Here is a 14703-nt window from a genome sequence, read left to right on the forward strand (position 1 = left end):
CTCTGGCTGTGGCTTAAAGCAGTTGTTGGTTCTAGCCCGAGAGTTCATTTTGGGTCACGCGGCTTCAATTCAACTCTTTTGTTGCCCCCAAAAATATGCTTCGAATTTAAAGGACCAAGAAAGGACTCTTGGCGTAGACCTCCCGAACTCCTTCATTACTTCATAAATATTTCCAATGGGCCAAACAATAGCAGAAAATCGATCTAAATTGTTTGCCAACCCGGAAACTGCTGGAAGTCCAGCTCAGTTTAGTTTAGTTTGGTTTAGTTAAGTAGAACTCGTTGAGGGTTCAACGACACGCCATAAAAGGACGAGGGCGATAGCGATATCGGAGGCGGAGGCGGAGGCGGTGGCGTAGGGCGGAGGCAGCCAAGTGTCCTACTAGCAGGTCCTTGTTCTCAACGATTGCGTGCCATTTATGAAGCCATTTCTTGAGCACCATTTGACACCTTGGCCCCGATAAGTTGAGCAATTTATGTTACAAGCGGGGGGGCAGGGGCAGGAGCAGGAGCTTAAATTTGTCATCGCAAAGTTTGCCTAACGATGGGCGATTGGGTGTTAAGGCCGAGGCGTTGTTAACCCATTTGGAATAATTCATTAGGTGCCAGGACAGTGACAAATAGCTTCAAAACGGACCTTTTAATGTCCCAGAGCCCCAGGTGATTGTGATTGCGGCTTTGCAGCCCATTTTCGGTCTCAAAATAGAGTCCTTCGGAGTGCACCTTTGGAATGAATTCAATTATTATCCTTACCCTGAACGATAGAGACGTTCGTTTGAATGCAGCCGATTGGGGCTGCGGTGGAGCCTGTGGTGGAGGTCGAGGTGCCTGTCATTAATTATTGGCTCACGTCAGCGCATTTATGTTGTTACAAGGCGTTGAAATTAATTACCCACTTTGACAAAGCCCACCGAGCTCCAGCCCCGAGCTCCAGCCCCGTTTGGGGTTTATTTGTTTATTTTTCTACTCCGTTCCGATACGTCGAGTTGGGGGCTTCGTGCTGGGGCTTCGGTTTGGGCCTTTTCGGCCACGGCTGACCAGCAAAGTTTTTTGATTAATTTATTAGTTCCCGCCCGTGCCACCCCCCACCCCTGTTATTGTTTGGCTCCAACAATCGGAAAACAATTATTTGTGTATAGTCAGCAGTTTAGCGCCGTCAGCCTTCGAAACCTCACTGTCACGGCCTGGAAAATGCCGGAAAATTCATCGCCAAGCTGCCTACTTTTGCATTTGCATGTGGAGGCCCTGCCCTGGAAAGTAGGCAACACTTCGCGCCCGCCTCAAAGGCTAATTAACCCAAAATTCAATATATCGCTGCCGCTGGGCATTGTGCTCGAGATACGTATTGATTCCTTGGGCACTGTCTGCTGTCTGCAGGGGGGGAAAGTGTCAGTGCAGCCCGACTCAAAGGATGTGGCAAGGACTAATTATAGCCAGACATGCAGGCTGGTTTTGCCACTTTTTGCCACACTTTGGCCCCGTGGGGTGTGTGTGTGTGTGTGTGTGGGCGTGGCACGTCCTGCAGGGTGCAACCGAGAATATGCTTTTTGCAACAAAAATAATCGTTGCTGAAAGCAAATTTAATTGAAATTTATTTCACAAGCGAGCATAAGCGAGTTCGTTAATTTTAATTTGCTTAATTCATAACGGTATTAAAGAGCTTTTTTAGGAGAGTGACCTGGAATTTGCGATTTAATTAATTAATTGGAACTCGCGCAAAGGATTTTCCCGCTGCGGTTTCTAGTTACTGTTTGAAATCCGATAGTTTCTAGCCTCGATGTGGATCAGTATCGGTTTCCATTCCATTTGCATTTCCACCTACCCACCCTCCTCTAAAATGCACTCGTTGCCATAAAAAAGCTAGCATTCTTTATTTGCCTCATCTGGCTGATGGCTAATTGGCTGATGGCTTTGAATCGGCGTCGAGTGCCCGGCTACATAAAAGCCAATCATCGGGCCTTAATGAATGATTTTAACAGGCCGCCCACAGCCCACCAGCCCACCAACAGATTCTTGTGCTGGCAATTAAAAAAAGCAGCGAAAACAAAGCATCATCATCGGAGGCGGAGGTGGAGGAGGAGGCGTAGGCAGCCCCACCACCCAACCCAGACTTTGCATATTAAAAAGCTGACCGAGCTCTGGCAATAAATTAAATTGAGTAGCGAAACCAATACAAAAGCATCATTTCATTTATGATACACCCACACGCCTACACGCTGTCTTCTTCCCTAGCACACCCACTGACCACCACCCATTACTACCACCAGCCTCCCAGCCCCCAGCCACCCCAAGGCTGTTGGGCCAGCTGCCGCCTGTTGGTTTTTGAGGTTCGCTTCGGTTTATTTTCCATCCTGTTCATCCTCTGCCCTCGATTCAATTTTTACCATGATAATTATGTTTTTTTCGCGCGGTCTTCTTATTTTGGTTTTCCCTCGCCTCCTCCAACCCCTCGCCCTGCATCGTTTGTGCCTTGACAGCATTTAATTCATTTAAATGCCTCACAAAGTGAAATATACGAGGTTCCTTTTCGCCATCGCCATCGCCTCCGCCTCCGCCTCGGTCTCGGTTTTGGTTTCAGTTTCATTTTCAGTTTCAGCGCGGTTTGCGAGCGTTTTAAAACGCATCGTAAATTTCTGCTCATTAAGTGAGCAAAGAATAAAGAGTAGGGGGCGTGGCTGAGTCGGACGCGGCTTAATTGGCTTGGAGAGATGTGTCCTTTCAGCGCTAGTTGGGATTTCTGATTCCAAGTCCTAATTAGCCACAAAATGTAGCGTTTCCGAAGCCACTCGGACTCGGACTTGAAACTAAAAATGATGTCAAGCGGAAAGGCTTTTATTGGCCCACTCCCTTCCCCTTAACCTTCGTCCTTCCTTCCAATCATCATCTCACCAAAATGTCCTGACTGGCCAATTTTTTAGGAGCACTCGCCAAACCCTTTATGGCTTTCATGATATTGGTCGTAAAATCAAAGAGCATCAAATATAAACGTTTCATATTTTCGAATGCACTTAAGCCCGGCCGAATCGGGACTCATCCTTCGCCCCGCAGGACGACAATCGGGCTGAAAGTTTAACCGACCGCAACAGGTGCAAAGGCCACGCCTCCTTTTGGCCTCCTGTTGCCATAATGGACAAATTAGTGGACCTGCCTCCCTGACCAGGGCATCTCCTGCGATCCTGCGTGTGTGTCCTTAATCGAATGGGCGTAGAACCCAAAAACCCAAAAAAAAACAAAACTGCCGACTGCCAGACAACAACAGCCGATGGCCAAGAGCACAAACAACAACAACAACAACAACAGCGATAGCAGAAAAGTCAACAGGCAGCGGGGTCCTGCGGCGGATTCAAAAATGAATTTCCACGGCCGGACACAGGACGAAGGACGTCGAATTCGGGGGCGTTTTTTGTTTCTCGTCCAGGCGTCCTGGCGGCCAGGCGACACACAGTGGCCAAATATTTGTTTCCGCATTTTAATGCTCTTTTAAAGTCCTTCGCCAGGACAGGGGACTGGAGTGGCAAGGACGGATTTGAGCAGCGGCATAAAAAGGACCTACCTCGGAGGTCCTGGATTGGATAATTCAACACTCGAAAGTGGGTCGAGTCTCGGCTGGGGGGGTGCTTCCCTTTCGATATTTTCATATTTTGGAGCGTGAGAGTACCCCCAGTTCGGCTTTGAAATCCCCCTCCCTTGTTTGTTTGTATTTGAGTTACTTTTTATGCTTTTTGTTGCCTTTATTTACAGTTAATTTTTATACATTTTGTCCCCAACCCCTCCTCCTCGTCCTCCCCACCGTTTCACATATTTTTTGCATCATTTTATCCTGTGTCCCGTGTCCTGGGCTCTTGTTTTTATTATTATTATTTTTTTACGCCGCCGCCGCTGTTTCGCTTTGTAATTTAAAAAAGCTTGTCGCTTGTTGCGGTGGCTTTGCTTGTCGCAAGTTGTTGCCGCCTCTTGTTGTTGCAACTTTAAGTCAAAGTTAAAGACAAGAGGCCCGGAATGTTTACCCGGAGTATGGGCGGGATTACGAAAAGTTGGCGGCCAAATGGTAGTTGGCAATGCGAAAATTTACGTTTTCAGTGCGCTTGGCCGCAGGAGGAGGGGGAATAGGGAGTGGGGGTACACACACGCACCCACACATACTCGTACCCCGCACACCCACAAATTTGCAATGCAATTTCCAGAGCTATCCCTGCGGCGAAATTCCGACCGTGCTGCGCGTTGCGGAGTTATGCGTCAGACAAAAGTTATTAAAAAGTCTGACTGAAGGAAGGTGCTGGAGCTGGAGCTGGAGCTCTGCCGGGCTCTGGAGCAAAAGGCCACCGAAACAGAAAAATCTTCAAATAAAAATAATAATAAAAGCAACAAAAAAAAAAAGAGAGAAGAAAAGGAAAAATTAAGTTTCCGCTGCGAGACACGAAGCCCTGAAAGCAATTCTGCTTCCTATTTCCCGCGGGCTTCACTCACTTTCATCCTGTCCGGGACCTTATTTTTGAAATAGAATCTTTTCCACATGCCACCATGTCCTTTAAGGTTTTAAATCCAGGACTTGTACGAAACTATTTCATGAATTTGAAAGCGGAAGTGCAGCCACATGCCTGTCTTTAAATACATTTCCAATTAAATCTATTTTATTCATCCCAAGTAGCCTTCGCCCAGGAAGTTCCTACAACTTTCCGAAGAACATTTCCCGGAGAAGCCACCGCCCACTGGACGAGGAATTCCTTAAATTGAGCTGCCAATTATTTGCAAAAACCCATTCAGTGCCGGCTGCTAGCATTTTCCTCGCAAAAGTTTGCAGTTTTGTGATTCCATATGACTTCCAATTGGGCTGTCAATTATTTTGAATCCACTTTAAGGATCTGCTCCACAACGGGCTTCGAATATGCCAGGCCTGTAATAATAATACTCAGAGATACCCCAAAGATGTGCATATTTTTGGAGGAAACGCAGCTGGGAACTCGCAACACCGTCAACTTGTTGCACCCCAAAGTGGAAATCTGTTTAAAGTTGCAGCTGCCGGAGCCAAGCCCACTTAACCGAAACTGGGCAGCCATAAATCACAATCTGCAGTGTGAATACTGGTAGTCCCGTCTCCATAGTCTGGTAGTCTGTGTGTTTCTCTAAAAATTGATGGAATTTTAAATTTCATTGTGCACAATTTTCATATCGAAACTTAATGTTTGTCGTGCTGCTGTTGCTGCTGCTGTTGCTACTGTGCTGTGACGTCTATTTTTGGCCGCACAATTGTTTGAGGGCTTCTCACAACATTTTCGATCCAGAACGATTCGGGTTGGAGGGATTGGGGCGTGCGATTGTGACAGTGTGGGGGTGTGGGGCAATGGGGCTGTGGGAGTGGCACTGGCTGGCGGCAAGTTTTCGCTTTGAAATGGAAATTGTGGAAAATGTTGAAGCTGCTGTCTGGCCTGGACATTGAATGAAAACAAAAGTGCTGGCAAAAGTTTGCACAGCAGCTGACTACCCCGCCCTCTCCGCTCCTCGTTTTTCGACAGGCTGTGAGAAAGGAGCCGATACACTGGCCCAAATCCAGTCGCCCACACAGCCCCACGTTTTGTGCGCCACTCACCGATGGCATTCCACTTGTTTCCAGTGCAGAGTGGAGGAGCCCGACAGCCAGATGTGATTGTGCAGGAGGCGACAATGCATCAAGGAGGGTCCTAGTTAAATCAAATAAAAGGAGCTCACACAGTTTTCCCCCCTATTCTCCTGTAAAAAAAAAGGACACTCCCACACGCATCTGTCGTAAATCCTTGTATCCCTACAAGGAGTCCTTACACAAACAAGGAGGAGGAGCCCAATAAGCTCTTGCCAACTATTTGAGCACCGTTTTGCTTCCTCCCAGGACAACTAGGACGAGTGCTTCGCCCTGAATGGTATGGCAGGACATCGCAAGCCGAGCCGATATGGAAACGGGCTGGGAAACTTGTTTGTTTAATGCAATCCTAATAAAGTATGTTTATTTATTAAAATAATATGCCAAACGGAAATACACGTGGTGGGTTTTAAAGAACAAGTCCTGGCTCCTGGAAAACGGAATACATTATTTGTGGGATACACCCATATCATGTAGCAACCAATTTTATGCATATTCATACTGCTGAGCACTCCATTAGCAAATTAGTTGGCAATTCAAAGATGAGTGGCGACTCCACCTGGCATACTCTATAATTTATAAGACCCGGAGATTATCCCGCTCGAGAAGCCGGAGTTTGGCAAAAAAGAAAGGGCATGGCAGCAGGTGCTGGTAAGTGCCAGCATTTTTGGTGTAAGTGGAGGAAGTCGGAGGCTGAGACCCAGACAGACACAAACTGCGGTTGGTGCTAAGAAAATAAATTAAAACACAATAAAAATAGACAACGAACTGGAGCTCCGCCGGGGATGTTCCTCGTCCTGGCATTGATTGCCTCTGGAACGAGTTCGTTGCTCATTTGACTCGCCAGCCGCACTCCGAGTGAATGACTCCTAAATTGTGAGAAATAAGACAAAGTGGCAAGCATTTTTATGCTGCTAGAACTGCTAGTACATGCACAGCGACAAAATACTCCACCTCGCAATCAAATATTTATCCATAGAGTCCTGCAGCCACTGTTCGACTCGCAGTTCAGTGTCGTTGTGGGAAAAAAGGCAGCACTTTCGCCCGTGCTGACACATGTTCGTATCTCGACTTTTCGCCGGAGGATCTTTTGCAATTTTATGCACTCTGCCACAGCGAACACATTGGCAAGGAGCCATTAGCGAAAAGCGAACCAAAAATAGAAGAAAAGCGCCAGCGCAAAGTTTTCCTGGGGCGCGCGGAATATGAGATAGCCGTTTATCAGATGCAGCTTTTGACGGTTTCGCGGGAGGGCCGAGAGAGAGCGAGAAGTATTTAAGCCCCGAGATTAAAGGCCAGGGACTTTAAGAGTTCTCTTCCACTGTGATTGCAAGAGTCTCTAGCTGGCAGTGTTTTTTGGGCCATAAACTAAACGATTTCAGACTCGGAGCATGGAACAGAACCAGGCCTTGGTCTGCCAGCACTACTAAATATTTTCAATTGTCTTTGCTGGCTGCTCTGCTATTTTATACTCGTTTTTTATGATTTCTGCCGGAGGAGTGGAGAAGCGAATAAACACATGTAGCCGGATAATAAAAAATGAAATAGAACAGCTCAGACAGACACGAAATAACAATGAAACTAAAACTTTAAACTGTCTGTCAAGTTGCAGGGATATCAGCTAGGAGCAAGACAACGAGAGGAGCCAAAGACACAAATGCCAAACGCCCTCCTGTCACTTATCGGGGCGAGCAACTTGGGTCCCTGAGCTGCGCTGGCAGGACATGCAACGTCGTCCTCTCGTGACCCCTTTCGGCCAGCCCAGAGTGAACTCTCCGCAGCGCCGTGACCCTTCGACCCTTCCCTGCTCAATTAGCAGTCACTGACGTTTCTAATCGACACTAAGCGCCTGCCAGCCAGTCTTTAAATATTTCATTAAGCCCCGAATCGACAAATCGCAGGCTGCAATGTCCCACTGATTCCCAGTTCAAACACCTCAAAAGTAGTAGCACCTCCAAACGAGGCTGCTTACCATTTCGTTTCAATCAGGTGTCCTGCAGTCCGAAACTCGACCACTAATTGAATAGCCAATTTCGGAGCTAGCCCTGTCGGATGCCCCAATTACTTTGGCAACCCGGGAACTCAGGGAAACTTCGACTTGGGACTTGGCCGAGTATTACCGGGATATGGCAGCGACTACGCCAATGACTATAACTATGACTACCGGGAAGACTCGGAGGACTCGCCGACGCCTCAACAAACTTGGCAACAACTTAAGCCACCACGTTCACGGCCATCACTTTGTGAATTTTCAATGGAAAGGCGAGGAGGCGCACTTTCTTTCTTGTTCCTTCGGAGAACGAAGGCGGTAAGTCGAAGAAAGTTGTCTGTCTGTAGGTGTGTGTAGGTGTGTGGGAAAATATGATGAGAGATGGTTAAAATGAGTTTTCAACTTTCCCAGTACATAGATTCGATCGAAACGTGACTTCTTCGCAGGTGCGCTTACCTTCCCGACATATGAGACCGGGATTTCAGGCAGGGCACTGCATTTATCTTCGTCCTCGCCAACGTATATATCCTAGCCAGTGTTCCTAAATAATTGATGCCGCACAAGCCGCAAAGAGACACCACTTAATTTATCAAGAACACATGTATGAATATTTGCGGAGCCAAGTAACTTTTCTAATTGGGGCCCGGAAAGTGCCAGAAATACAGTCTAATCCCTGGGGGTCTCAGACTTCTTAGACTGCATTGATACTTTAAAGTGTAGTCGCTTTAAAGAGGCTCCACTGTGCAGTAAATGAGAAGAAAAAATCAAGTGGCAGGTAAGACCCAACTAATTGCTTTCCCAAACCGAGGAACGTGAGAGCTGTTGCACAGCATTAATTGCAAGTATTTTGCCACAATTGCAAACGAAACGGAACGAAACGAAAGTGTTCAAGGCTCCTGGGCTCACCTTGGGGTATTTGGCACGGGTGAATGCGCTTTTTGACCTACTGGATGTAAGGATGGAGGATGCATCCTGAATAGAGAATACTGGTTGCTGGTTACTGGTTACTGCTGGAATCTGAGCTTGAGGTTGAGCTTCGTTTCGAGGGTCTGTGGGCTCTTGACACGTGTGCTCTGAATGGAGACACCAGGCACCAGGCGGAGGAAGTGGAACCGCGCCAGTGTTTTCCGATGGTTTGGAAATAATCAGGAACGTACCACAGATTTCCGGAGTGTTTCTGTTCGTGTGTGCGGCGCGTGTGTGGTGTGTGGCATTTACAATCATTGATGATTAATCAGACATCAGCTGCTAGCTAACCCCACTAAGCTCCTCCCGAAGAGTGAAGAGCCCTTCTGCCATTTTCCGCTTTTCCGAAACTCCAGCTCCTGCTCCTGCTGCTCCGGCTTCCATTGCTGTTGATGATGATGATGAAAATGAAAATGAGGCAAGGATGAGAGCCCCCGCCCGCGCCCCGGCCCGCTTCCGCCGGCTTCCTTGGCAGTAAATCTGTTTTGGTTGCTTCATTAAAAATTAAACAGTGCGGCAATTTGCGGAGGGGCTGAGACGCGGAGGGGGGCTGAGAACGAAGGGCTGAGGGCCATTTGCATTAACATCAAATCAAAGCCAAGCTGGCTCAGTGAGTGTGTATACTACACTTTAATAAATTCAACTTGGCAGACAACGGCAAACAAACGATTACCCAAATTTTAATAAAGTCTCTGTGCCACGCCTCTGCGTTAAGAAGAGAAGACGAGGCGCCCGAGGCCGCAGTCTACGGTGCTTGGCGCTACATAGTTTCCCAAGAATTCCTCAGAAGCAGAGGCTTCTCGCAAGCCAAGTTGTATCGCAAGCTTAGTTAAACACAAGGATTGTGGGTCCCTGGTCCGAGGCCATTCGTCACATTGTTTTCGTAATACCCGTCGATTAGGGCAGGGCGCAAAGTTCATTGGAGCATTAAGTGCCCGAGCCAGAGCCAGAACCAGAGCCAGAGCCCGGGCCAGAGAGAGGAAGCCAAAAAGAAAATTTCCGGTGAAATGTGTGCGAGAACTGGCAAACAAATAGAAAATTATATATGCGCATTACGGCGCAGATTTCACCACTTGACACAGCAGGAGAAATTTTATTTTTTCGCTTCTGGCCCTTTGTTTCTAGCTCTGAGGCTCCTTGGGTTTTTAGCTTCTTTTCGAGCATATTTTTTCCATCGCCATCTCCATAAATAATTCAGCAAGCCGAGCAGAAAGTGACAAGACAAAACTTAGACTTTGGCCATAGTTTTTGCGGCCGTGACGTTGCCACAAAAGCGGATCCTGGCCCGAAAGGAGACGACCATCGCAGAGGGCCAATTGTCTCAGGTCGAGCCGCAAAGAACCCCCTATGAGTTGTTAACATATTAAGAAGATTTCACTTAAGTCCGCCCGACATCCTATTACACCAGAAACCGGGAGAGGTTAATGATGAGAGGCCGCTCTGTTGCTGCTAGCCCCGAAAAGTAGGCAGCACATTATTCTGCGCCAAGGCTGAGGTCTGAGGGCTGAGGGCTGAGGTCTGAGGGCTGCGTAATGAAATGTGCTTCAAATTGCCCATAAAACTGTGTCCGCCCGGCGAAAAAAAACTGGAACTCGGCACCACATGTGCTGTGCCCGCACTAGACGTCATTTTAATAAAGTACATTTAATGTTGACAATATTGCGCTACCCTTTTTGGGGAACAGAACTAGGCGGGGCCGGGTTAGTGCCTCATAAAAGGAGGTCGCCGGGCCGTGGAGGTTGATTTAAAGGCAGTGGCACAAAAGTGGATTAGAATTCATGTTTCACTTATGCATGTGTTCGACCCCACACCACCCTGACCCGGGTATGATGTATTATCTCCTCCTGAATCGAGTGTGTAAATTACCTGAAAAAATGCTTCGACTTAATGACAACAATTCCATTAGAAATGATTTATGAACACGGGCTCCCACTCGCAAATCACTCGGCGATGGGGATGGGGATGGGCGTTTACCCTTTCTGGCGACTGGTCGTCGCTGGGAGGTCGCAGGACGAAGGATGAGGGTTATGAGAAGGCGAAATTCCTTCCGTTTGGAGCGGCATGTGTCTGTGAATTTGCGTTCATTCGCACAAACGAGTGCGTGCTATTTGGGGCGTGGCACACGCACTTAAAGTAACTCACGCCCACCCACTCCCACACCCACTACCACACACACACTCCCCCACTCGTAAAGGCAGCTGAAAGGGGCATATTTCTGGCATGATTTAACACTTAATTAGCTGCGTTTTCGACTCAAGTGTCGCCTTATCATTGTCAGCAGTGGCTCGTGGCACACCGGGCGTATGAGTAATCGCCCTTACGCCATAATCGAGCCAGGGCCGCCCCTTTGGAGGCTCACTGGAAGAAAGATCTGAGCGATGGCTGAGCCAATCCTGTCAAGAAACCGAGGCGAAACCGATGTAAGGTATTAATTAAGAATTCATTAAACACTCGACTTTAAGCGTGCATTAAAAATTCACCAGCAGGTTTTGTTTTCCGTGCACCCCCACCAACCCACCCACCCACTCTCCCAGATGTGTGAATTATTAAATGAACAACATGGCGACCAGCACAAAAATTAAAAATAAAGCCCAAATGTTGCATACTTCCCCGACCCTGACTCTTGTTCAAAGATTTTCCCTTCAAGCTGTTCCCGAGCTGTTCAAATAAGTAAGCCCTTCCAAAGCATTCGAAGCAGATTCGGTTCAAACCTCACAGTATAACGTGTAACCTCAAGGAACCAGTCGACAAACGTAGATCTATATTTTTTAAAAATTCCTCAATTATATTTTTTAAAGATAAAAGTTAAACGGCGGGAAAAATGGTGAAGGAAACTGGGTTCTATGATATTCTGGAAGTGAAGCCCGATGCCACACCTGAGGAACTGAAGAAAGCTTACAGGAGGCTAGCGCTGAAGTACCATCCCGACAAGAATCCACGGGACGGGGGGGAGAGGTTCAAGGCTATCTCGCAAGCCTACGATGTGCTGTCGGATGAGGAGAAGCGCAAGGTGTACGACGAGGGCGGTGAGGAGGCGATAAAGCACGGCGGACTCGACGACGGGGACTTGAGCAACTCGATGGACCTCTTTGAGAAGTTCTTCAGTGGTACTTTCGGCGGTGGCAGCGGTGCTGCTGGCGGTGGCGGTGGCGGTGGCAGTTGTCGACGCGAGAAGCAGTGCAAGAACCTGATCCACCAACTGGCGGTCCAGCTGGACGAGATGTACAACGGCGCCAATCGCAAGCTGCGGCTTCAGAGGCAGGTTATTTGCAGGAAGTGCGAGGGCCGGGGCGGCAAGAAGGGCAGCATTTCGAAGTGCAGGCAGTGCCTAGGGAAGGGCGTGGAGAACCGTGAGCTGAAGATCGCCCCCGGGATGGTGCAGAACATCGAGCAGGTGTGCCGCAAGTGTGCGGGCACCGGCGAGATCATATCGGCGAAGGGCCGCTGCAAGAACTGCCAAGGCAGGAAAACGGTGCGGGAGCGCAAGGTCGTCGAAATCAAGATCGAGAAGGGTATGCGGGACGGACACAAGATTGTGTTCAAGGGCGAGGGTGACCAGGCGCCGGATAGTCGGCCCGGCGACATCGTTATTCTCCTGGACGAGAAGGAGCATTCGGATTTCGCGCGTTCCGGCCACGACCTTGTGATGATGAGGTCCTTGCAGCTGGTCGAAGCCCTGTGCGGCTTCCACCAGATTATCAAGACCCTGGACAAGCGCAATCTGCTCGTGTCCACAGAGCCTGGCCAGGTTATTGGCCACGAGGTGCTAAAGTCCATTGCCGGCGAGGGCATGCCCATTTACAACAACCCCGTGGAGAGGGGGCTGCTGATCATTCAGTTCATTGTCGACCTCCCCGACTCGATCAGTCCCTCAGTGGTGCCCATCCTGCAAAGTTGCCTGCCGCCGGCTCCCCAGGTTGACATTCCAAACGAAGCAAAGCGCACTGTCTTGGTGAGTATTTCTGGATCTGTTCATCGATTATAACACTTACATATGTACATCAATCCTTTAGATGAACCATAATCCCAATGCACGTCGTCACCAACACCGCCGCATGTCCGTTGATGAGGAGGATGCCTCCCAGCAGTGCGTATCGAGCTAAGCGCCTCGCCGGGTGCTGGATTCCACTCCCCCAAACACTCAGCTCGGAACCCAGCTCCCGAAACACTCTAAGCTCTGCTTTCATGGCCCAAGATCTTCCAAATATCCTAAAGCACCCAACTAATCGAATCGAAATCAATGGAAACTTATCACTTCTACTCATGTTATATGTTATATATACTTGTTATGTCGAATTGGATTCAAACCAACATTGAAACTTAAACCGCAAACTAGCCGCCTTACAAACCTCGTAGCATAAATAAAAAATATAAAAAAAAAATAAAAGGTTTTCTCTTTGAAGGGGATTTTTCCCGAATTTCCCCGCAGGACTAACATTCCAATGCCATCCGTGGGAAAAACACAAACAAGAGGAAATCAATTGGGATATCCCGGGCTTGTAATTCTCTAAAATACCCAATAATCTACCAACTCGGCTCGCCAAGTAAACAAACATTGTTGTTTGCCGCTTTTGGGCCAAATAGTCGCCCGATTCAGAGGCCCGAGACTGAAAAGTAGTTGGCTGTCAGAAGAGCTGGCGGGCAGATAATTGCGTTTCTTTCGCCAACTGGCCCTGCTCTCCAGATTAATTAAATGAAGGGGAAAATGGAAAAGTGTGGGCAAGCGGAAATGAAAAGTATCTAACGGAAATAAAGGAGCTGAAATGCTGAAATAAAAATAAATAAAAGCCCAACCACCCACACCATTGCACTGCTGGTGAGTGCAACATCTCGGTGCTGCAAGTCTCTCACTAATTAGCCAGGAATTTCTAATTTAAATTCTGGATTCTGTCTCTCGGATGCGAATATTTCTTGTTTATGCGAATAAGCTTTTAATATTAATATAGGCGGCGGGAGGCGGTAGGAAATGCATGTTGTATGTTGAATAAAACGATATTCCTCTTGTTCTTTATTCACTTTTCGGTTCGGCATTCTTTGGCATCGACATCCTTAAGCCCAGGCCCAGTTCCAGCTCCATCCCCAGCTCCAGTTCTGGCCTGCTCCACTCCCCAGCCCAGCCCGGCCGTATGTAGTACGTACAAAATAAATAATTTCATTTGACTTGCAAATGTTGGCTGATGCCACGCAATGGCAAGCCACTCTCAGCTGAGACCCTCTCGTAAGGATCCGAGTATCAGAGTGCTCAGAGTGTGAGCCGGGCCATAATGCCAGGCATCGGCTATATAGCCAACAACAACAATAAGCCAGCCTGGTAGCCTGGTAGCTTGGCAGACTGGCAGCAAGGAAAACAATGCCAAGAACAGTGCAAACAAAATGGTAGCAACAACGCATATGAATGGAAGGAACAACAATGGCGGGAAAGTGCCAAGGGTGGCGCTTACGGAAAGGACCTCAGCAGAATACTCTTTCGAGACACATATTGGGGAAAGCTCTGGAGCTCCAGGGCAGCAATTAAAAATGCTATTTCGGCATTTCTATTTACGCACTTTGTTGGCCAACACAAATTGCATACATTATACATTTTAATTCGTCTCGGATTGGGCAAATATTGGCCAGGATTCGTGTGCGATTGTTTCCTGACGGAGGCCAGAAGTGGACAAGTCATCAGGAGCCTGACACTAAAAGGGTATGTGGCTGGAACCGTGACCCGTTTCGGCCACTTCCTCAGTCTGGCCTTCTCCCCTTCCCCCTTCCCCAAGAGCTCACTCACTTTCTCTGTGCCGCCCTCAAGTGCAACCCACTCGAAAGCCTGCCACTCAGGGCTGGGCTGGCTGCGTTTAGTGTCTCAGGCGTTAGAGGCGGCGCGATTAGGGCGCGTTTTAAAACGCCAGCAAGCCGCACTGCGGCTAAGAGAAAACCGCGCAAAAATAATTAACATGGCAGAAATGCCACAAGCCACTATCCGGGGCTTCGGCTTCGGCTTCAGCTTCCAATGCGTTCAGCGTTCAATACATATTCATTAAAAATTAATTAAGGCCCCTCCCCCGCCGCATCCCTAATGCTTTTTTGTGGCCCGGAGTAATATAATATTAATTTCGCATTGCGCCCCCCCTTCTTATTGGCCTGCAGGCCCA

At 48.2% G+C, this 14703-nt stretch overlaps 2 protein-coding genes across 14 annotated transcripts in view; one reads left to right on the plus strand and one right to left on the minus strand.

Annotated features, from left to right (window-relative positions):
* Positions 1–14703, minus strand: part of LOC108123811 (retinal degeneration A) — an 84389-nt gene that overhangs the window by 60295 nt on the left and 9391 nt on the right. The window lies entirely within an intron of this gene.
* Positions 11249–12934, plus strand: LOC108123812 (dnaJ homolog subfamily A member 4-like). Its single transcript, XM_017239148.3, has 2 exons — positions 11249–12521; positions 12583–12934. The coding sequence occupies exons 1-2, from the start codon at positions 11391–11393 to the stop codon at positions 12670–12672; spliced, it is 1221 nt and encodes a 406-aa protein (XP_017094637.2). The 5' UTR covers positions 11249–11390; the 3' UTR covers positions 12673–12934.

The sequence above is a fragment of the Drosophila bipectinata genome, chromosome XR (genome assembly GCF_030179905.1).
Source record: "Drosophila bipectinata strain 14024-0381.07 chromosome XR, DbipHiC1v2, whole genome shotgun sequence".
NCBI lineage: Eukaryota > Metazoa > Arthropoda > Insecta > Diptera > Drosophilidae > Drosophila > Drosophila bipectinata.